General features: G+C 23.0%; 7 protein-coding genes across 7 annotated transcripts; 4 read left to right on the top strand and 3 right to left on the bottom strand. All coding sequences in view use genetic code 6, as the record gives it.

Annotated features, from left to right (window-relative positions):
• Nucleotides 1-74: 74 nt before the first annotated feature.
• On the top strand, nucleotides 75-1,047 carry TTHERM_00049300 (hypothetical protein; the record flags this gene model as incomplete). The annotated part of the gene is made up of 3 exons (XM_001014825.1): nucleotides 75-216; nucleotides 260-362; nucleotides 459-1,047. The coding sequence occupies 3 exons, from the start codon at nucleotides 75-77 to the stop codon at nucleotides 1,045-1,047; spliced, it is 834 nt and encodes a 277-aa protein (XP_001014825.1).
• Nucleotides 1,048-1,507: 460 nt separating this feature from the next.
• TTHERM_00049290 (SAC3/GANP family protein) lies at nucleotides 1,508-5,012 on the top strand. Its single transcript, XM_001014824.2, has 9 exons — nucleotides 1,508-1,677; nucleotides 1,777-1,828; nucleotides 1,885-1,974; nucleotides 2,218-2,432; nucleotides 2,507-2,655; nucleotides 2,945-4,363; nucleotides 4,452-4,589; nucleotides 4,656-4,744; nucleotides 4,798-5,012. Exons 1-9 carry the CDS (start codon nucleotides 1,672-1,674, stop codon nucleotides 4,878-4,880), a joined length of 2,241 nt encoding a protein of 746 aa, XP_001014824.2. The 5' UTR covers nucleotides 1,508-1,671; the 3' UTR covers nucleotides 4,881-5,012.
• Nucleotides 5,013-5,565: 553 nt separating this feature from the next.
• TTHERM_00049280 (hypothetical protein) lies at nucleotides 5,566-7,412 on the bottom strand (the record flags this gene model as incomplete). Its single annotated transcript, XM_001014823.1, has 2 exons — nucleotides 5,566-7,229; nucleotides 7,319-7,412. The coding sequence occupies 2 exons, from the start codon at nucleotides 7,410-7,412 to the stop codon at nucleotides 5,566-5,568; spliced, it is 1,758 nt and encodes a 585-aa protein (XP_001014823.1).
• Nucleotides 7,413-8,533: 1,121 nt separating this feature from the next.
• Nucleotides 8,534-11,857, bottom strand: TTHERM_00049270 (transmembrane protein, putative). Its single transcript, XM_001014822.2, has 3 exons — nucleotides 10,977-11,857; nucleotides 10,591-10,830; nucleotides 8,534-10,453 (listed from the first exon to the last, which is right to left on the bottom strand). The coding sequence occupies exons 1-3, from the start codon at nucleotides 11,826-11,828 to the stop codon at nucleotides 8,621-8,623; spliced, it is 2,925 nt and encodes a 974-aa protein (XP_001014822.2). The 5' UTR covers nucleotides 11,829-11,857; the 3' UTR covers nucleotides 8,534-8,620.
• Nucleotides 11,858-13,191: 1,334 nt separating this feature from the next.
• TTHERM_00049240 (zinc finger, C3HC4 type (RING finger) protein) lies at nucleotides 13,192-15,401 on the top strand (the record flags this gene model as incomplete). Its single annotated transcript, XM_001014819.2, has 3 exons — nucleotides 13,192-13,455; nucleotides 13,509-13,642; nucleotides 13,823-15,401. Exons 1-3 carry the CDS (start codon nucleotides 13,270-13,272, stop codon nucleotides 15,399-15,401), a joined length of 1,899 nt encoding a protein of 632 aa, XP_001014819.2. The 5' UTR covers nucleotides 13,192-13,269.
• A 1,074-nt stretch (nucleotides 15,402-16,475) lies between these two features.
• Nucleotides 16,476-19,479, top strand: TTHERM_00049230 (serine esterase, putative; the record flags this gene model as incomplete). Its single annotated transcript, XM_001014818.2, has 10 exons — nucleotides 16,476-16,595; nucleotides 16,758-17,319; nucleotides 17,383-17,529; nucleotides 17,586-17,722; nucleotides 17,776-18,216; nucleotides 18,287-18,388; nucleotides 18,460-18,725; nucleotides 18,790-19,158; nucleotides 19,225-19,323; nucleotides 19,377-19,479. 10 exons carry the CDS (start codon nucleotides 16,476-16,478, stop codon nucleotides 19,477-19,479), a joined length of 2,346 nt encoding a protein of 781 aa, XP_001014818.2.
• Nucleotides 19,480-19,770: 291 nt separating this feature from the next.
• TTHERM_00049220 (hypothetical protein) lies at nucleotides 19,771-21,764 on the bottom strand (the record flags this gene model as incomplete). Its single annotated transcript, XM_001014817.4, has 4 exons — nucleotides 21,721-21,764; nucleotides 21,022-21,089; nucleotides 20,734-20,969; nucleotides 19,771-20,685 (listed from the first exon to the last, which is right to left on the bottom strand). The coding sequence occupies exons 1-4, from the start codon at nucleotides 21,747-21,749 to the stop codon at nucleotides 19,771-19,773; spliced, it is 1,248 nt and encodes a 415-aa protein (XP_001014817.4). The 5' UTR covers nucleotides 21,750-21,764.
• Between the last annotated feature and the right edge of the window lie 1,666 nt (nucleotides 21,765-23,430).

Genomic DNA, 23,430 nt, shown 5'->3' with positions numbered 1-23,430 from the left:
GTTTTTTGTTTTAATAAGTAAATAAATAAATTGATTTTCATTAAAGGTGCTTAAACTTTGTTTTTTAGAAAGAAATGCATGCATAAAGGAATATTAGCCCATCACCAAAGTGTAGAATTTATAATGTAGATGGATCAGGTAGAGATACTTACATTTCATTTAACAGTGGAGGTTATATAAGAGCACACGCAGCTAATTATCAATTGACAAACATAAGTACTTTTCTTTAAATTAAAAAAGTTAGTTAAAACCTTTATAGAAAACAGTAATAGAACACCATCGAGCTGTATAGCAAGAGTACCAGTTTAGTCTAAATATAATCATTATAAAAGCGATGGAACAGGGAGAGACTCTTACATATCGTACATATTTAAAAATTTATCATTAAACTTTTTAAATTGCTAAATATTATTTGCATAAATCTCATGTAAATTTTTCAAATTCAAAAAAAAATATAGATATAATTCTGGTGGATTTGTTAATCCTTAAATGAATTTCACTACTAAACTAAGAGATTACCCTGAAATAAGATAAAAGAGGAGCAATTCATTTGATATCTCTTACACAATGAGATTACCAAGTATACAAGATGAGAAAAGAATGATGTAAGTAAAGGAAAAGTAAAGATAAATAAGAGAAAACTTTAATAGACTAGCTTAACCAAAATCTCCCAGCTAGTCTCCTGATAACACTATTAATGCTTGCAAATGCTCATATAAAAATAACTTAAATTACTCTTTTGTTAATAACCCAAACACAACTATAGATGCATCCTCACCAACTAAACAAATAAATCAAAAGACTTATCATTTAAAAGATTTAATGTTAAAGGGAAATTAAACGAATGGTTTATCAGGTTTAAAATAACAAATGCTTTAAATGAGTAAATAAAATGCTTAGTTAGAAGATGAATTATTAGTAAATCAAAAACAAACTCTTAAAACACTACCATCAATGAGCAAATCTTATATGTATGATAAATATTTAAGTGATATGTCATATAACGATCCTCAATTAAATTAAATTTTAAAAACCTAAGAATTTTGATAAAATTATGAATTTAACCTAAATATTAAATTAATTTTCAATAAGTAAGTTTAAATTACATTTTTTATATAAATTGTTTCTAAATCAATTTATTTAAAAAAAAAAAACAAACTAATTTTGTAATTGTTTTATGAATAAATGTGTATGATGTAAAATGATTTTTGTTGTAAAAAATAAATATGTAAGTAATCATGATTAATTTGATTTAATTAATTATGAGAATCAAGCAGATAACATTAAAGACTAGTTTCAACGTATAAATTAATCAGTAATTAAATTTGTTTTTGTTTTTATCAAAATTAATAAAATACAAGATATGTTAAAAAAACAAATAACTTTTATTAGCAAAGGTAGGCGCGATTTTGTTAAAATATGAATGGGATATATTCAAGACAAGAGTTTTTCAGAATATTTTTATAAAAAAGATAATAAAGAGAAAGTTGGAAAATTAAATAATTTGATCTAATTAATTATTGAAGATATTAAAGAAATTAGTTAATTAATTAATTAAAACTAAAATATTAAACTCTTTAAAAATTTATCTTAATTTCCATAAATAGTCAGCTATTAAGAATAAATATTGATTTAATATAAGTAGGAAGGAAGAACAGATTGATTAAAGAGATGAATGTAAATAGTTTAGATTAATTGAGAGTGCAATTGCCTATTATTAAATGAATCTTATTCATTTTTAAAATGTTTGATGTAATTTTCTTTGATATATTATAGGATGATTAGAAAAAAAATACTATTGATAATGCAATGAAGGCATATACATAAGGTATAGATAATATTAAATAATTGTATGAAAGTTAATTTAAATTAAATTTTATCAAGGCGAAAGCGGATCAACCAATGCTTAACCATAAGACTATCTATATTCTTAATACTAATAGTATTAATATTATGGCTAATATCCAAATTAAGGTAAAGTTTTGCTTTCTAAATTTAATCTTTATTTAAAAAAAATAAAAAATAATTGGTATTTTTGATTAGAAAAATTGTAAATATGTAAAATCTCTAAAAATAATAAGGCTAAAATGATTAAATGTATCTTAATTAGGAAGCAAATATACTTAATCAAAGTGTTTTAGAGAATTTTATTTAAGAAATATGTTTATTTTATGTAAAAATATATATAATTTTGAAAAATTAATTGTTTTAATTTAGGTGGTGCTTACAATTACTAAGCTAATCCAGCATACTAGCAACAGTACTAGCAATATAATTAATATTATTAATAATACTATGGATAAACTTAAGCTGCATAGAATTACTATTAATATCCATATGGAGGAGCAGCCTAGGGAGCTGCTAATTCCTACTATTAAGCATAAAATTATGCAAACCCTTAGAATATGCAACCCAAATAAAATATAATGCCGGTAAAAAAGAATGATTTTATATTCAACTCCTTCTTAAATGTTATTAAAATATTTATTTATCTTTTCAAATAAAGTATGGTGCTACTCCTATGTAGAATACAGTAAAACCTGCTGCACCAGCTAATCTCTAGAATTTATAGAATTAAAATAAACCAATAGCTGATACATAAGCTTTTGAGTCATAAAAGGATGAGCTATTAGATGAAATAAAGAAGACAGTCTTGTAAATATTTAGAATAAAGTTTTAAAGATTATATTTTTAATCATAAACAATATTTAAGTTACAAATAATCATTTTATCTTTTATCAAAATTGCAATTGGTTTTGTTTAAATAAATAAATAATTCATGTCTAGAAAAATTTTCTTTTAAAAGAATTAACAAAACAATTCAAAGTTTTTATAAATGAGAGATTGATTGATGATTAAAAGAAATTGTTTACAAAGATGATAAATAAATAAAAAAAAGATTAGCATCAATTTAAGGTATTAATATCAAATAAATTTTATATAGAAACAATTAGATGAAGAATGGGAAAAGCAGATGGAGTCAAGAAGTGATAGTCCCATAGGATATTTATGAACACTTTGAAAAAAAATCTGATAAGAAGAAATTTGATTTTGATTTATTAAATTTATTAAATGAATAACAAAAGAAATAATTCAACTCATACGTGAAGAAATGCTTTGATAAGTGCTAGAATGCTAAGGAGTAACAGCTGATGAGCAGTATGCTCTTAACGAACTTGACTACTCTTATTTTCAAAAAAAGCTTAGATAATACCAAATGGGAAACTTTATATATGCCTCTCTTGCCTCGTGAAAAAGATAAACCAGCCTCTAGCAGTTCATAATTTGCATTTTCAACTTCAACTTAAGCATCAACTTCCTCTTCAGCCTCTAACAATTTGAGTATTCCAGGTTTACCTATGCCTGGCTCAGGATCCTTTACTGGAGGAGGACAAACTTAGTAACAATACTAATAATAATCCCAATTCCTTAATAATGATTCATTTTAATAATAGTCAGAACTGAAAAACACATCGACAACATCTACCTTGCCATTTTCTATTAATGCTCAGCCCACTTCTTCTATTAACTAACTTTACAACAGCAACAATAATCACTTAAACTAACACAATCAATATAACTAATAACACAATCATTATAATAACAACAATAATAATAACAACAACAACAACAATAACCATAATAATAATGCTCAACATGGAAAAAATAATAAGCATATGAACTTCAATAACAATAGCAACAATGATGATAATTTTAATAATAAAAATAATGGTAAACGCCACGCTAATGTAGATATTAAAGATATCGTTAAAACTCCACAATCTAAGAAATAGCTTAAAATAGAAAAGTAGCAGAAATAAGCTATTATGACACCTCCAATGCAAATATCTCTTTCAAATGCAGATACTGATTAAGACTTTGAATAGCTAGTAACAAAGTGGAATATAGTCGGAACTTGTACAGATATCGAAAAACCATATCTTCGTCTTACAAAAGAGCCTTCACCAGATTAAGTACGTCCTGAGGAAGTACTAAAAAAGTCACTTAAGTTCTTAATGACAAAATGGAGAGATCGTGATTGTGAGTATTCATACATACAATCTTAATTCCGTTCTATTCGTTAGGATTTAATTATTTAGCATATACGTAATGAATTTACGGCAAAAGTTTGTGAGTATAATGCTAGAATATGTCTTGAAGTTGATGATGTGGGCCAGTATGTATAATGTTGTGCAACTCTTTTTGACCTTTATAATAGTGGAATCTAGGGCGAAAAAGAAGAATTTTACTGTTACAAGATCATAGATTAAGGTTTAGACAATAAATCTCCATTAGAGCTTCCTAAACTTATAAATGAAGTTTAATCATTTATAGATCATCCTCTAATTTAATTTGCAATAGAGTAAATATTAAATCTTCACTTTTTTGAATTAAAAAAAGTTAATTATATTTTTCATACTATCTAAATATTTCTTTTTATTAAATTATAGTCTACTAAGTGCTCATGATAATGGGAATGTTTATCAATTTTTTAAGCTTTATGAGAAAGCACCCAATATGTGCTAATGCATTATTGAAAGAAATATGTCTAAGTATAAATTGTGGTCTTTAGTTATATTATCTAAAACGTAATATTTACTTACTTTCTACACATTTCCAAAATAACTAAAATATTATTTTTTATATTTGTTTAGATATTCAGGTAAAATTTCTTTAGATGATTTAGTTAATATGGTTAAATTTGATGATGCTGAGCATGCAAAAGAATTTATATAAAGCACAGGTAAAACCTTAGTTGTAAAAAAAAAATTAATGTATGTTTGTTTTATGATAAAGGCGGAGTATTAGATGAAAGTGGTAGAGAGTTATTACTAAAAGACAGTCATAAAGGATTTGTAGATACTTTTTAATAAATGTGAGTAGATTATCATTAATTATATAAATACCTTCAAAAAAGAATTAATTTTAATTAACTTAATAATATTTTATTGCTATTTTCAAATTTATATTCTTGTTTATATAATTTATAATTAAAAATAATTACAAGTCTTATCACTCTTTTCATTTGAAACCAATTTCTTCAAATAAATAAAATTTTATTATAATAGTATGTATGTATTTGATGCTACTTTTTTTCTTGTTTTTTAATGAAATCAATTTAAGCTCTACTTCCTTTATGCGTTAGTTTAATTAGTAATTGTTTATTACAAAATAAATTTTATTCACAAAATTAAGTTTTATTAAATTTTTGGTTTATGAAGAACTTAATTGGCATAGTTTTTTTAAATAATGTATTAAAATAAAGAACAATAATCAAAATTTTCTGGATTATTTTCCTTTTCAAAAAATTTTTGAGGTTTTTTAAAATTAGAAATTTAGAAATTTATAAAATGACGATTTATGAATGTATATAAAGTAAATGATTTATAAATAATAAATATATGTTTAGAATATAATGTCTGATAAAGTAAATTTAAATATATTGATTGATTATGCTTTTCTTTTTTTCTTTAGAAATAAGAAGTATTTTTGTTCCTGATTAATGTTTTTCAATCCAAATCTCTTCTCAAGATTTCATATTTTTGAAAAACAAATTGTGCTGTTTCAAATTAATTCATATTCAACTAGTTCAGCAGATGCTTTTCTGCATTCACGGTTTTAATTTGTAAGTGCTAACAAATTCACATTGAGTGATAAGGCATCTATCACTTTCTGATTTTTATCTTGCTTGCTATAAAGATAATTTTTTCTTACTTTTATGCATAACTGGCATATTTGTTAAGCATTTTTTAAAACAAAATGTTTTTCTTCTTAATTTTAAATTTCTTAGCTTTGCTAAAGCCAACAAAGAGCTTTAAAATAGTAAATATCAGCTGTAATTGAAGATTGATTATATCTATCCTTAAGTATTTCCTTTGCTATTACATTAGCTTCTTCCAATAAGTTAATGCATTCAGTTGTATTTCCATTTGCTAGATAAGCTTAACTTTCGTAAAGTAAAGATTAGCAAAATTCTATGCTGATTTTAAGCTTGCTTTACTCAAAATACTCTTTGATTTCTTATAAAAGTGCATGAATAGTAGAGTATTATCTTTAAGCAAGGAGAACTTTAAGCTTCAAGTTCATAAGCTAAAGGAAAACCAGAGGTTGTTTATGTCTCTAAAAAATTGTTTTTCCTTATTCAATTAAGTAAAGAGCTTATTCATGTTGCTAACGCTCAATAAACATATTAATTTTAAGCATGAAAGCATCAACTTTTAAAGAATCTTATATATTATTAATCTCTTCTGCACAACGATCTTTTTCTCCTTATTCATTCAAGAACTAACAATGTAGAATATAATATCTGTAAAGATCAAATTTTTAATTCATTTTTAATCCGTCTTGTTAGGATTCCTTAATTAGTCTACTTCTTTTTGCTTCATAAGCGCAATCCTAGCTTTTGATTTGCTAACTAGTAGCCTACTTAGGATCTTCTATCTGTTATGTTATGTACTATTGAATATGTTATTACATCTAAGTGAAGCTACGCTCAGCCTTTTTTAGAAATCCACAACGTAAAAGAATTGAAATGTAATCTAACTAGATATTTTAAATGTAAGGCAAATTAGTCAAAAAATTATATCCTTCAAATGTTTTAAATAACTATTCCATTAAGGTAATTGTTTCTTAATAGTTTATTTAATACTTGTTAAGTTACTCAAAAGCTTCCATACAAAATTAAATGAGATCTAAGTGATATCCATTTATATTCTGAATAGTAGAATTTTCTTACTTTTGAGAAAGTGTATTTTAATTACATTGTAATTATTACACATCAGTAGTTTAAGAAGGAGTTGCCTTTTAAGGGTGAGAATTATTAATGCGCTGTAAATGCTTAAGCAATACTTTGATCAAAGCGATACAGTCATTGATATGTTTGATTATTTTTTCTCTAAGCTTGTAGAATTGTTATGGTGTTAAAAGATCTTGATTTGTGGATTTTATTTAGACAAGCTATTTATTAAAAATATTAACAGCCATTAGAATCATTTTTTAAGGAGAAAATTGAGGTGTTTTCTTTTCAATTGTGGATTCTGTGATAAGAGGGAATTATTTAGTAGAATCAATCGTTTGGCTTTTTTTGCTCTCAAAAGATTCATCATTATTTGTTAATGCTACTTGCTTTTCTTCTATTTCTTCTGTATGTTTAGTTTTTTTAACATAAAAAGGAAATTATGTTTTTTCTTAATATGATTAATCAATCTTTAAAGTAGTAAGACTAGAAACTAATGTTAATAAAATATTTTTTTTGTAAAAGGGCATTAGTTTGTAAAAAATTTGGTTGAGTTTTCTCATTTCTAATAGAAAATTTTACCTTTAGGAGTCTGTTTAGGATCTAGTAAAGGTGAGAATTAGCAGTCTTCCTAAAATGTTTATCTAAACTTGTTATTGGTGAACAAATTCTTCATTTAAGTAGTTCTTTATTTGATTAGTCTTTGAATCGGTCAGTTTGTTGTAGTACAGAAGTTTTAAGAATTTTTATGGTTGCTTATACTTTTTGATGTTTTTGTATTTTTTTTGCAAAATTATTATGATATTCAATTGCCCTATCCTTATTTTTTAATTATCTTTAAGTAATTAATTAAAATAATAAAACAAACATACCCTTTTCTATCTTATCTTTCAACCTATCTCTTATTTTTTAGTGACTCTTTATGATTACTGATAAAAAAAGACCATATTTACTTTTATTATTATATTAATCTGCATCTATAAATACCAGTCATTATATAATAAATATAAAAGTTCTACATTCTATACAATTACTTCAACACAGTACTTGCTTGATAATAATAAAATAAAATAATTTATTAAAATATTCTAATTATTAAAAATTAATAAGAATAATAAAACATTCTTTTAAAAACTGTGAAAGCAAATAAATGATTTTTTGCTCTAATAATTTTTATAATCATTTATGATTTTGAAAACTTAAATTTACTAACATTTTTTTCTACAATTAGTGAGTAAATTATGAAATTTAAATAGGTTATTATAAATAAAAAAAGTTTATCTAAGATGTAATAGTTTTTAAAATCTATTTTTTAATATTCCTTTATAAAAGTGGTAAATATTTGAATTGCAATTCATTTTAAAAATATGTATATTGGAAGTAATACTGAATCAATTAGTTAAATTAAATGTTCCCTAATTCCATAAGGATAAAATCTAAATCATTCAAATAGTAATATTGTAAAAATACAAATAAAAAATAAATAATTTTTTAGTATTGATTTATCATATTAGTTTTATATTATTATTATTATAATTTTTTTAAATTGAATAAATGATGATTTATATTTTTACAATAATTTTTATTTGTTTTTAAAGAAATTTAAACCAGATAAATTATTTTCTTTCTTATTTTTAAATAAACTATAGTCTCAATATGCTATTAATTATATATAAGGAAAAAAATCATTATTTATAAAAATATCTTTTATTCTTAAAATTTTCCTTATTGAAAAAAAAATTAACTTAAAATAATTTTTTGGAAATGAAAATAATTGAATTTTGGTAAAAATAAATTACTATGTATAATAAGAATTGAAAGTAACATACTAAAATAAAAACAAAACATAAATTTATTTACTGATTTAGAAATTTTTAATTTACTTCATCTGATTACATTATTTCCTGCTGGAATTCCAAATTTAGAATTATTATTTTACATCATTTTACGTAAATCTTCTTCATCATCTTCATCATGGTCATCTAAATGGTTGTTAAATTGGCTTTTCTAAGGAGAATTAGCAATGTATGAAGGATTTTAATTTAAAACTGTGCTTCTATTTTAATTCTATACATTATTATTATCATTAGCTTAATTTTTTTAGTTAATCTTTGGCTGATATGGCACTATTTTCTCATCGTTTCCTTTTTATCCTATAGGAGCGATAAAAGATGGAGCAGGAAGTGGATTTAAATTATTTTATTTGCTTTTATTGATATTTTATTGAGTATTTCTTTTTTAGAAATCTTCAAGCAATCCTTACTTTACTGGTTTTGTATTATTCATTTAATTTAATTCTATTTCACCTGGTAAATTTTATACAGATTATTCTGGGTTTAAATACATAACAGACTCATCTTTCATAAAACCAGGTTGCATTCCACTTTAATTCATGTAGGATTAATCGTGGAGAGGATGGGAGCGATACTTTTCTGGGTCAATAATTGGCTTTTGTTTAGAAACAACAAATTGTTAAACACGATTCTTATCAATATAATTAATCATTCTAGTTGTTGAAAAGAAGTATGCAACCTAAGCTGCTAACGAGAAACAACTAACTACAATCAAAATAACTGAACTATTATATATTCTAACCATGTAGGAACGACATAACCCTTAATACATATTCTTAAAATCATCAACTAAGAAATTGCATTACATATCATTTTAAATACCATTGGCAGGATCAGAAACCATATCTAGTAGCTTTTTTGTCTACTATCTAAACGTAGTATTTATACTTTAATATAGATTGTTTGAGGAAGTTAAAAAAGAATTTGAATCAGTTTAATATTAATCAAAAGCTGGCTTAACATTACTTTTCAAGATGGTATTAAGTTGGTTTACATAAGTACTTAGTACATTAAAAAATGCTTAATATTAAGCTTTATAAGTATTTAAATTAGCGCAAGAAGATGTAATTAGATTCATTCTGTTAACAATAAACTATTAAGTAAAGGTAGGATTATCAAGTGGTATACAACAAGGTTAACTTATTGGTAGAGCATTTACACAAAGGACACTGCTAGCAGGACAAAATGATTAGGTGTAAACAATTGTATCACGAGAAAAAGCTCCACAACTTAAAGAGAATTAATTATTTTGGCTTCCATCAGCAGGCGAGTAATCATAATTAGACCAGCTATTAAGTTGATCTAAACTTTAAGAAGGTAAATCGAACTGCATAAAACCATTTGCTGAGGATAATTAAACAGATTCTTGAGAATAATTAATGTAGCTGCTTAGCTAATTTTACCACTGATAAATATATCTTGTATTAAGATTGGAAGTAAATAAGGAAGCGTTTGTATCTATATTGTTTAAGTCATTTTTTACTTCGTTAATCATTAAAAATTGTTATTACAACCCAAACATACTTGAAAGATTGCCATCTCCAAAAAAGCAAGTCTTTAATTAAGGAGTTCCAATGAAATTTATTAAAGAATCAAATTATGTTGAATCAGTTGCCAAAAGTTGCAAACCTTCACAATTTTCCATTAAACCTACAGATTAAGTATATCCTATAGCTGCTGCAGCAAAACTGACAATAGATAGAATTGAAACAGTACACCAAGTAATATAAACTCCATATTTTACAAAGCTAAGCTTACACCATAGTATAAGAGTAATTGATAATAGTCCAAGTAATCCAAATGCTATAAGTAATCCAAATATTGCATTTCCCCCGTTATAAACAAATAAGGCTGCATTTTAGGTCTAAAATAAATAAATGATTATGATGAATAAATAATAAGAATTTATATAAAAAATTAAAAAGAGTTTATAATTTTAATTATTTTGTAAAATAAATAAATAAATCTTTATTTATTATATTTTTTATTTTAATTTATTACATCTGTCATCTGTTTTTCAACAAGAGCTTTAAAGTTTTCTATTTTGGTTTTGAAGCTATTTACTTATTAAGAACCTTAATCAAATGCTGCCTTTATAGTAGGTGCATTATTACCAACATTAGCTGAGCTATCTCTAATTTTAGATAGTAGATTTCCCTAAAGTGCTGTTTTTGTTTAATACTCCAATTCTAGAGAGCCTAAAACCTTCGTTTAATCAAGCACTCCAACAGAACCTAAGATCTATGTTTTAAAGTTTAAATTGATTTAAAAAGAAATAGCATTTTAGAATTGCATTAGATATGAATATTTTTATATCCAAAGAAATTAATATTTATTTTTTCAAAAAAAATAAGTAAACATTTATTTATTTATATTTTAAATATTACAAATATGATATCTGGTTGCACTTATTTAGGGGTAACTCTATTTGGGTTAGGCAAAGTAACTTAATTTGAGCTTAGAGTTTGCATATTCTAAATTTCTAGTTGAAGATTATTAAGGTTAGACAAAAATGCTGTATTTTGGTAAGTTGTTAAATAAACATTTTATGTTGCAAGCAACTCATTTCCAATATTACGAATTTATGTTTCAATCGTTTCAACACCTTACCAATTTTACTGTGGATAACCTGATACAAGATGATTGACCATAGTTAAACTTTAACAGATACCTCTGTTCATGGATTTTATTAGTGTTTTATTAGTTTGTATTCCTGCAATACTAAATCCAAATAAAATAATTGTAGCAACTATAGCAGAAATAACTGAACACCATATAGACCAGTTAGCGTATGGTTCTTTTTCAACATCTCTTTTGAAACAAGAGATGCAACTTTAGCAAAATACTTGCATAGATTCGACAAAAAATATAATAAAAGCTATTATGCCTGCAATAAGTAAGCCAACATAAACAGCTGGTAAACTATCTAAATAGGAATTCCAGTCTTAATCTTTTTTCATAGCATCTAATGCTTTATTACTACCTCTTAAATTTTCCATATTAGTGACTGCGTTACGATAATCTGAGATATATGGTTAATTTGTGAGATCCTCTTAATCTGCACAAGTAGATGTCATTAAACTGATTGACTAAAGATTACGTTTATTTTTTGCTGAAAACGATTTATCATCATCATAATAAAATAGTTGAAATTCTTCTTAGCTTATCTATCTTATGTATGAAATAAGTAAATACGTTACAATTACAGTCCCTGATATTAAAAGTCGTGTATATTTCATATCTATTTATCTAAATACAACTATTAAAAATATTATATTTAAGCTTTATTGATACTTAATTATTCTATCAATCAATCTGCTTCTAATTTCAAAAATAAATGCGAGATATCTTTAATTTAATTTTTTTTTGTGGTTTGATTCTGCATTTTTCTAACGCTTAATAAGATAATAATAATCATCAAATATAAGTTATTAAGCTCAAATAATCAACTGATACTAAATCATGTTTTATAAATAATATTAAATCCATACATTATCTAAGTTTTATTGATAATATTTTTATTTTTATAAATTTTTGTCATTCTTATCAAATACTACAATTTCTCACCTGAATTAAGATAATCATAATTACAAATATAATAACTTATGTCTTATAATTTTTTATTTTTAGCACTTTATATTGAAAGAATTATGTATTTTATGGCTACCAAAAAGAAACAAGATTTATTAAAATTATTGTTTCTAAAAGAATGTTTTAAGAAAAAGATCTAAAGGTAAAATTGAATCTTAATTTAAAAAAAACTAAATCATTTATGATGCAAATATGCTATTAAAAAGATTTGGTTGCAAATCAAGCAAAAGCAATCAGCTAAGAAAACCAAAAAAGCAGAAAAATTTTCCAAAAAATCTTATTAATGAGTACAAGATTTTTAAATGAAAAAACTTATTATTTTTTTATAATTATTCAATTTATTTATTAAAGAATATTATGTTTGGATAATCATTTAAAAATTTTAAAAATTTCTTTGTCTTTTAAAATTTATTTATATTTCTTATAATGATTTAAATAATAATTAAAATATGTTTATTTTGATATTATTTTTAGTTTTTATAAAAGTTGATACCTCATACATAATTAAAATGATAAAAAAAAACTTTATAAATATAAATAAAATTTCTATTTCTTTGGATAAATGTAGCTTAAAACTTATTATTATTATAAAAGAATTACAAAAATTTTAACATTTTTAGTAGTAGGTTTGAAAATTCATTAGTTCTGAAAATAAACTGAAAGAGTAGTGTTTATTTAATTAAATAGCTTTTTTCTGCTATAAATAAGTAAAATTTAAATTACAGTAATCAATTACTTTATTTTGTAATAATTAGAGTAATTTAAAATCCATTAATGTTTTAAATCATTTGGTGTCTTAGGAAATATGTTTATTAATGTTGATTATCAAAGAATATAATAAATGCTACATAAATCATAAAAAATGTTAAAAAATAATATTTTCTTTGAAGGTTTAAGGTGTACATTATTTTATTACTTCGTAGATTGATTGGTTTTTGTTTTTAATTTGATTATGCAAAATTTTGATTGTAATTTTTATCTTCCAAATGATAAAAAAAATTGAGTTATTTGAATAATAAGAAAAAAAATAATTAGTTTTATTATAAAAACAATACGCATATTTATTTTGAAAGTAAAGAGTTAAGAAAAATGAAAACGGATAAGAATGAAAAACCTAATCAAAACTAAATAAATTTGATTGATTATTTAAATAAAAAATAAGGTTAGAATTAAAAGAATAACTTTGAAGACTAAGATAGTAGCTTAGAAAATAACTTATCTAATAATTCAGATCAAGAAGATGATAACTCTCAAAAAAATTAATGTGATTTTAATGTAACCCTTAAAGGTCGTTTCTTTTAATCTTTAACCATTTTTATAAATATAAGTTTGATCATTCTGAAAATTAAAATACAAAAATTCATAGGAATTAATGTATGAAAGACAACAATAAACCAAATAAAAATAGAAATAGTTCCTATAGTTCTAATAAGAAACATCAATCAAATAATAAATCAAAAATGTAATTAGTTAATCGATTTATCAAAAGTTTATTTTATAAAATACTAGAAACAATTTTCTCCCTTTTTCTTTCACCCTATTTCTATTTATTTATCTAACTTAATATTGAAATATAAAATGTTTTTCAATGAATTTTATTTCATTTATTAATTTCTAAAAAATTTATCATTGTATAAAAAAGTACTCAAATTAACAAAAAAACTACTGGAATGAATTATTATAGAGCTAATGATAGAATTACTTTCAAAAACAATATTTTTAATGGAGATGACGATGAAGAAGAGGAAACAAAAGATAGCACTGAATAGTCTGAAGCTACAAATAATCAACTTTCTGTTTTTACTTCTAATGAAGATAAATAAAACAGTGATTTTAATCAATAAGATTAGAACGGTAAATATAAAAGTAAAAAAGGAGGAGAAGAAGATGAAGAAGACGATGATTACTAAACTATAGATGATGACGAAGCAGTAAACTATGATTCGAATAATCAATAGTACCCTAGCTAGAGTAATCCAAGATCAAATAGTGAAATCATAAATGAAAGCGATAGCTTATAAAATTAATAAAATCAATAAAGATCTCATGAGGGTAATACTTTACCTCCTCGTTTGTAAAGTCTATTTCCAGATATAAACTAAAATATGATTAGTTTAGCTTCACCTAACCTAAACCATTCTCGAATTCTTCTTACTCTACCTTTCCGTAGCCGAAATGGGTTTGGCTTATCTTTACTTGACTAACTTAACAATGCTAGTTAAAGACCAAGGAGTAATCGAACTAGAAGAGACATTAATTCTTGGAGATAAAGATAAAATCATCATTAATATGCTGACATCTTTAATGATCATCATTCAAATCCTTTAGAAATTTAATCAACTGAATCTATTTAAACTCAGATTAAGTAGTTGACCTGTGCCCGTATTTCCTCTATTTTAATTTACTTTTTCTTGCTTTATTTTATGAGAAACTAAAATATGATATTTATTTTCGTTGCAACTATAATTTTGCTTATCATTTAGTTCTACATACATATTAAAAAGAAATAATTGGTATAGAGTAGAGGTAGCTAAATTCATGAAAATAGATATTTTTCATACAGACTTTCTGATTCTAACAATAATTAAATAAACGAAAATAATTAAGTCTTTGAAAATAATTTTGATCTTTATGATAGATTTCCACGAAGGGCAGTAAGAAGCAGAGGTTTGGAAAATTATATACGTGAATTAAATCATGTGCTTTTAATTAATACATTCTTTAGTATAATAAACTAAATTTAACAACCTGCAGCTGTTGGCTATAACGACCAGTAACTTAACTAGATAGGAGGTACCTATAAATACTCCTAACTTAAAATGCAACTTAAATTGGAAAAAAATTAAAATGTAGATCATGAATAAGCTAATGCTGATACGTAAGATTTAGAAGAAGATGATAATCAATGTGTTGTTTGTTTAGAAAAGTTTTGCAATGACGTTGATGTTAGGATTCTGAAATGTTAGCACTACTTTCACTAAAGTTGCGTTGATGAGTGGCTCAAAAAAAAAATGGAATGTCCTGTTTGTAGACAATGTCCTTTTAATGTAGAGGCTTTTACTGAAGATGTTTCTTCAAATGCAGAACCAAATTAAAGCAATTAACACAATTTTATCTCTCCAATTTAAATCATTCCATCTATCAGAACTTCTCCATTTACTCATTAATATCAAATAAGGAGCAATAGAAGGCCTAATATAGAGCCATCTTTGAACTTCTGACAGTTAATCCTTCTAATTATCATTCAAAAAAATTATTTAGGATAAATATCTAAGAATAAAAAACTTTATTTAAAATGATTTTAAATAAATTATTACTAAAAAAATAAATTAAAACTAACAAATGTTTATAATATGAAATTAATCAAAAACATTTGCTCTAAATATAAATAAATAAATAAATTTTTACTAAATTATATTTGAAATCATATTGAATATTTATTAATAACATAAGAGCGTATGCATATCTATAATTAACTAAATCTATATATTACTTTATACTTATTAGATTTAAATTATATTTAAAATATACTTTAAATTATTAAAAAAATTAGTTAAATAAATAAGATACCTCTAAATTTTTTGACTTGGTAGATTTCATTTTATCCGAATAAATATTTTAAAATAAATTAAGCTGGGCTTATTTAAAAAGCATTCATGTTACAAATCATCTTTAAATAAATTTGAAATAATAATGGATTTTAGCTTTAAAAAGTTAAGTTTGATAAAATTTAAAATAATTTACTTATTATTTGAATATTTTAAATTAAAAAATAGTTTGAAAGATAAAAAAAAGAATAGTTTAAATGATTATTAGACAAAAGCATTCATTTTAAAAGACTGCTAAAAATATTACATTTGATTTTTGGAAGCTGAAATGATTGAGTTTTAAAAAAGCTTATTTTTTTTAAATATTTAAAAATAAAAGATTGCATTTATGCATATTTGATCAGTAAATACCAATGAAAATAAAAAAGTATATTAGAAGTGAATCAAATGAATATATTAAAACTAAAATTTGCAGTTAATATAAACTTTAAGTATTTTTTTGTTTATAATTAGTTTTTTGCTTCAATTAATTAATTCATTAATACATTCATTCACTTTTAAAGAAAAAATTAAAAGTAATAATGAATATTTTCAAATTAATCTTAAATAGTTAAAAATTGATTTACAAAAAATTAAAAAAAATTAATTAATAGTTATCTCTCCTTAAAACTAAATAACATCAATTTTATAAACTTTAAATAGTAGAATTATAATTTACAAATTTTAGCCAAACAAAATTAGCATAGAATGTCAGTAAGATCAATAGTTGATTTAGTAGTGCATGTCTAGAACTTTAGAAATATAGATCTTTTTTATTAAGGTTTATATTTCTTGAAATTTACCATCTACCAATTGAAGGGAAAAGATGTAATTTGATTTATTTCAATCTTTCTTATTCAAATAATTCTAATAAGTAACTTATGAGTTAACCAATAATTAATAGTGATAAACATAACTTATATAGTTCTCATCGCTTTTAAATTGGAGTTTTGATATAATTCGATAAATCTCATTTTATTTTTTTATTAGCAAAAAATTTATGCACATCCATACAATATTACAGAAAATTACAAGCCTTATTCGAATGACTTTTAACAACCAAAAGGATAAAAATTCAATGACTCTTAACTGTTTAGGCCAGCAGGAATTATAGATTAAACAAGTTCTTTTTATTCAAAATCCTTCTTTATCAAATTTTGCGAGGAAGAGGTAGAGTTAAATGACTTTTGCCATTTTCGTATTGAATTCGATGCTGGAAAATAAGGAGAAAACCCTGAAATGTATATGGAAGTTGAACTTATGTTTTTCGATTGCATGAATAACTCAAATAATAAGAATACTTCTGGGTAAGGAGGCAAGGATGGATAAAAAGATTCAAATAAGAATGAAAATAAAGATAACAACACAAATAACACAACAAATTCAAATAAAAGCAAAGAAGAATGTTGCCTTTTTAATGAGAGCAAATCCCTTTCTACTATAAAATACAAATTAAACGATGTAACTGAAGGTATCCATGAATTTGTACCCCTTCTCTTTGAAGAAGCAAACTTTTGTGTTGCGAACGTTATATTTCACAGTATCAGGTTAGGTAAAATTAATTTACGTTACTATGTAGTTTATAAAAATTATATTTAATTTCTATTTTATCTAGATTACCGCTTTAGAGTCATCCCCATATAAATATCGGAGTTTGCTAAATACAAACCAGAAGAAAGACTTGCACTCATGGATATCTAAAAAAATTAATCAGCATCTAAAACTATATCTATTTATGAATCAACATAAAAACAGTTAGGAAGTAAATTAAAAATTATAATTTTTCAAATTCGAAAAACAAACTTTATAAATTTACAGATATTGATTATGAAGGCATGTACAATACTTTCGTCGAATCTTTGAAAAAAACTTATAGCAAATTGTATAATCATTACAATAAGATGAATAGTAGATGTATTCTTGATAAACAGAAAAAGACATTTAAGAAATACTTAGTAAAACAATTTTATTAAAATCTTGTTGTTAGAAATATGTTAAAAATAAAAAGCAACCCCCAAGCAAGCTAATAACTCCTGAGTATGTCACAAACGAAAATGTTAGAGAATATAGCTAAAGTAACAATCAAAATGGTAAATAAAATTAAAATAAAGATTTCAATACAGTCCTCTAAGAAAGATTTAAGTCAAGAGATCCTGAAACAATAACTCATTCAATACTAAATGAAGCAAATCTTATAAGTGGTTAATTGTTTTAGCTATGGCACAAGTATCTAGATCTCTATAAAATATCTCCCTTGTACTGTCTTGCTTTACTAAAGTTTGAATATTAATAAAAAATTAAAGACAGACTTTAAATATTTATAGTAAAACAAAAAATTAACAATTAAGATTTCAAAAAAATCCACGAGCAAAGCAAAGTAGAATAAAATGAAAAAGTTGCCTACAAAATGAGGCCTACCCTTCCCATTTTAGAGTCTAAATTTTTAAATGTAAAAAATAATCTTAAAAACTTTTAAATTCATATTTTATTCAATAAATATTTTGAAAAATTAATTATAGAAAGTAGAGCCAATTTATTCTATCTTTAAAACTGAACATAATCCAATCATATTTGAAGAACTTATTGTCAAGGATGTAAAGGAAAAGAATGAAGAAAATATAGTAATGATAAATATTTTAAAATGATTTAGTTATTTATTTATTTTTAAATAATATGTTTAAATTTTAAAAAGATTGAGTATGAATTAAATGGAGAAAGCGAAAACATTTATTATAAAGGTATCCATTTATTTGTCTTAGTCCATGGTTTCTAAGGAAATGCCTATGACATGAAAATGCTTAAAAATTACTTAAATTATATGCATCCTGAGGCAATGTTCCTTTGTTCAGTTTACAATGAAGACAATACAGAGGGAGATATTGATGAAATGGGTAAAAATCTTGCTAATGAAATTCAAACCTTTATAGCAGATAATTGCTCAGGTGAGAACTTGGGAAGGTAAAAAAACAAACTATATCAAAACTTATGGAGTTAATTAATACTTATTATATTTATATCACAGAATTAGTTTAATTGGTTTCAGTTTAGGAGGTGTAATTATTAGATCTGCTTTACCTATGCTTGAAGAATATTCAGAAAAAATGTATACTTTCATGAGTTTATCTTCCCCTCATTTAGGATTCATGTATAATCCTAATAAGATTATTGAAGCAGGTATTTGGATATTGAAAAGATGGAAAAAAAGTACAAGTCTCCAACAACTCACTATGGCTGATAGTAAAGACATAGAAAATACATTCTTATATAGACTTTCTAAAGCAAAGGGTTTGGGTTGGTTTAAAAATGTGTGCTTAGTTTCTAGTTACTAAGACAGTTATGCTCCATTTGACTCAGCAAGAATAGAAATGACTAAAGAAGCTATGAAAGATGCGTATTTATTTAATTAAAAGCCTTTTAAAAAATAAATTTAAACTTTTTTCTACTTCTAAATTTAAAGAAAAGGAAAACTGTACAACGAAATGACATAAAATATACTGAGTTAGCTTTCAACTAACTCTCTACATAGATTAGATGTCCACTTCCACATATAAGAAAAGTAAATATAAACAAACAACTTCAAATTTTATAAAATAAAAAATTAAAAAATAGAAATATAGATACTCTAATAGGTAGAGCTGCTCACATACAATTTTTAGAATGTCAACCTTTAATTAGGATATTAGTATAAAATTACGATACATTTTTTAGATGAGATTTTATGTAAATTAACAAAATAAGCATTTAAAATAATTGAGTTACTTAACTAATCTAACTAATAAACTACTACTAATTAATTAATAATTATTTACTCGTAATCAATCCATTCTATATATTTTAAATATGTATATAATTAATTAATAAATAATTAATAACATATTTTTAAAAAAGCTTTATATGACTGTATTTCTTGTATTTAATGTAAATAGCTTTTCTTTCAAGTATTTAATTACTTATTTTTAAAATTATTATCAATAATAAAATTTTGTTCTCTTTTTTCTTATAATCATTTGCTTAATTTTGGATTGTATTAGTCAATATATTTTTGCTGATAGCTTAATTAAGGTTTTTAATTTTAATTATAAGATGTGTAAGCTTAATTCAAAACTAAATTCATGTTTTCTTTAGATGGCTGCATCTTGTTTCTTACTTAAGTAAAATCATTTTGTTTTCCTTGTTAATGATTAATGTAAGGATTGCTTGAATCTTCAATTTCTTTTTAAAACTAATATTGTTAAGTTATTTAATTAAAAGTGTTTCTTTATTATGAATCTTTTCTTTAAATTGAATTTCCTTGGACTATTTGATTGTAGTTAATTAAATTTTGTTATTTTTGCATGTAATCTTAATATGACAACCCACCTGAATTATTCAGATTACTAATCTTATTATTAATATTGAAATTACTAATGTTGTTTTGAATAGGAGTCACATACTCGTTCCTCTATTACATAATTGGTTTATTTTAATACCCTATTGTGTTCAGATTATTTTTATTTATTTGGTTATTTTATTTATTTATCATGAGCTACTTCTACTATTAATATTATTATTATTGTTAAGGTTCGTTTGTTTAATAGTCTTTCTGGTAGGGTAAATTTTATTATAAATTATACTACTAATTATATTAAGGATTTACTTGAAATTAATTTATTTTATTAGACTCTCTAACTTGGTTTTACAATTAATTTTACTAAAATGAATCATTTTGTATATTTTCATTAACTTGTTTAAAGTTTACACAACTCCTAGAAATTTTTCTGATATCATCTTCATTATTTAAAGTGTTGCTCATTCTCCTCACTGATATTTCATTTTTTATCTCAGGAAAGCTTTCATAAATCAAGGAAAGCTCTTATTTGTTTATATTTAACTGGTCCTGTAAGTATTAAATATACTTCAAACTTTGTTTTCTCTAGAACTTTTTTATGAAAAAGTTTAGCCATTTATTTTACATGAAAAATATTACTTTGATTATTTCAATTTGTCTTTCAAATAGAGTCTCAGGATCTGCAAATAAAAAAGCAAATGATTATGCTTATTTCATATCCTAAAAGCTGTTTATTTTAGGGTCAGTTTATTTATTGCAAAATCCACAAATGACATCTGCTGAATTTTCAATTGTTTTATAACTATCTTTCCATCTCTATATACATTCTTTGCAAAAGATACATCTACAACATAAGTAATAAGCAGCCTTTTATTCTATATATAATTTTTACCTTTTAAAATAATATTTAATAATCTAGAAAATTACAAAAGCAAGCTGTGCATAGAGATTTATAAGAATCTTCTTTCATTAATAAATGTCTAAGACAAAGTTTTCTATTTAAAATTTTAAAAATAATTTATATAAATAAATTACATTTGAAACAAACTTTAATTTTATTCATGTCTCATTTTTAATTAAAACTTTTACTTAAATTCACTTTGTTTATAAACTTTATTCATACTAAAAATAAGTCAAAATTAGAAAATCTAAAACAGTTAATATCATTAATTTTATAATCCAAAATACAAGTAAGCTGATTTAAAATATTATTAATAAACAAATTCTCTCATTTAGGTTTGTTTGGATTAAGTTTTTAGTAATAATTATTCTTAAAAAATATCCAATCCTCTTAAACTAATTTTATTTATTGTTTTTAATTAATATAAAAGATAAACAAAATTTTAAAAAATATTCTAATAAAATTATAAAAAATATTCTAAATCATCTTTAGATTTTAAGGCTTAAAAATTAAGAGTTACATTATAAAATTTAATGAAAATTTGATTGATTTAATTTTTAGAAATAATTGATGATATTCATCTTAAAAAATTTTTATCATATAAAAAAGCATAATATTTCAACAAAGTTGTAAAAAAACTTTTAAAAATAATGTCTTTAATCATCAAAAACACTTTTATATGTTAAAAATTTAATCAATTAAATATTTTTTTTTTGAAGAGTTACCCAAGACAGTTTTTGATAATAAAGGTCATATTATTGTACGCTTATTTTGATTCATCAACAATTTTGAATAAATCTTTTATATTTTTAAATTTTTTATTGTTATTTCAATTTTAGAATGATATTTTATTATTATTTGAGTACATTTTCAAAAGTATTTATAAATTCAAAGAACATAAATTATTCTCTCCTCATTGAAAGAAGAGTTATTGATATAAGAAAATTTAGAATTTTGTTTTATTAAACAGCTACTGAAATTAGAATATCTTAAATTTTGGATCAAAATTTATGATCTTCTCTTCATAATAGTTTTAAATAATAAGAAAATTTATTTCTGTAAGCAGATGGGATAATTTTCAAAAAAATTGGATTATTAAGCAGATTAGATTTTTTTTATTTTTAATTTGTTAATTAATTCAGCAAAATTGTTTATTTTTATAATAAAATTAAATATTCTAATTAATTCTTAATGAAAAAAGAGTTAAAGATTCATTCTTTATGACTTCAATCGAAATAATTTTTAAAAAACTCATTTTTAATATTTTATAAATTCAACCTTTAATATTAAAAAAACAAATATTTGTTTTGCATAAAAGTATTTATTCTTCATTTATAGCTAATAAATAAAAATTTTTGGATTTATTTAGAAAATATCATTTTTATTATGTCAAATAGTTAAAGAATATTTTGCAATAACATAATTTTCTAAATGTGTTACATTTTCACCAGAAATTAATTTAGAATTATTAACTCTATTTTTTAATCTGATCTGACTTAAATTATATTTAAAGTAATCCAAAATAGCCATTATGTTTTAGGCTAAATTTTAAAAAATCAAAAATATTTGATAATTTATTCTATCACAAAATTTAAGGACAAATCTTCCAAAATATATATTAGATGTATCTTGTTTGTATTTATTGGAAGTATAATTTAAATAATAAATGATTAATGATAAACCACTCTTTTTTAAAACCAATTTTGCAACAATTAACCAAATAATCTCTTTTTTTGATCTCTATATAAATTTTTGTTAACAGCCTTTTAATTTTAATTGTAATTAATAAAAAAAATTATTTAGAATATTTAAACTCTATTTTTAAATATGATCTGATCTGACTTAATTTATTTTTAAAGTAATTCAAAATAGCCATTATATTTTAGGCTAAATTTTAAAAAAGCAAAAATATTTGATAATTTATACTATGACAAAATTTAAGGTCAAATCTTCAAAAATATATTAGATGTATCTTGTTGGTATTTGCTGCAAGATAATGATTTAACATATACTTGATAAAAAAAATACTACCAATCAAATACAATTATAAAAAAATTTAAATAGTAAATGATTGATGCTAAACCACTCTTTTTAAAAACTAAATTGTAACAATTATTAATCAAATAATCACTCTATATTTTCTCATATAAATTTTTGTTAAAACAGCATTTTAATTTTCATTGTTATTAATATACAAAATTATTTTAATTTCAATTTAATATATAGTGTATCTCGATGAAAAAATTGAGGACATGAAATGTTGAAGATTTGAAAATCTACTAAAAATTTAGGGATGAAAAAAATGTTAAATCTTTTTATAAAATTGGAAGTTTTTATTTTATATCAAATGAGGTTTAAATGATAAAAATTTAAAGTATGTTTTCCTACATTATATTTTAAATTAGATTACGTCATAGTTAATTAAGTCAATTTAT

This window comes from Tetrahymena thermophila, assembly GCF_000189635.1.
Source record: "Tetrahymena thermophila SB210 genomic scaffold scf_8254659, whole genome shotgun sequence".
NCBI classification, from domain to species: Eukaryota; Ciliophora; class Oligohymenophorea; order Hymenostomatida; family Tetrahymenidae; genus Tetrahymena; species Tetrahymena thermophila.
The sequence above is the reverse complement of the archived record's forward strand: the minus strand, read 5'-3'. Positions and strand labels throughout refer to the sequence as shown.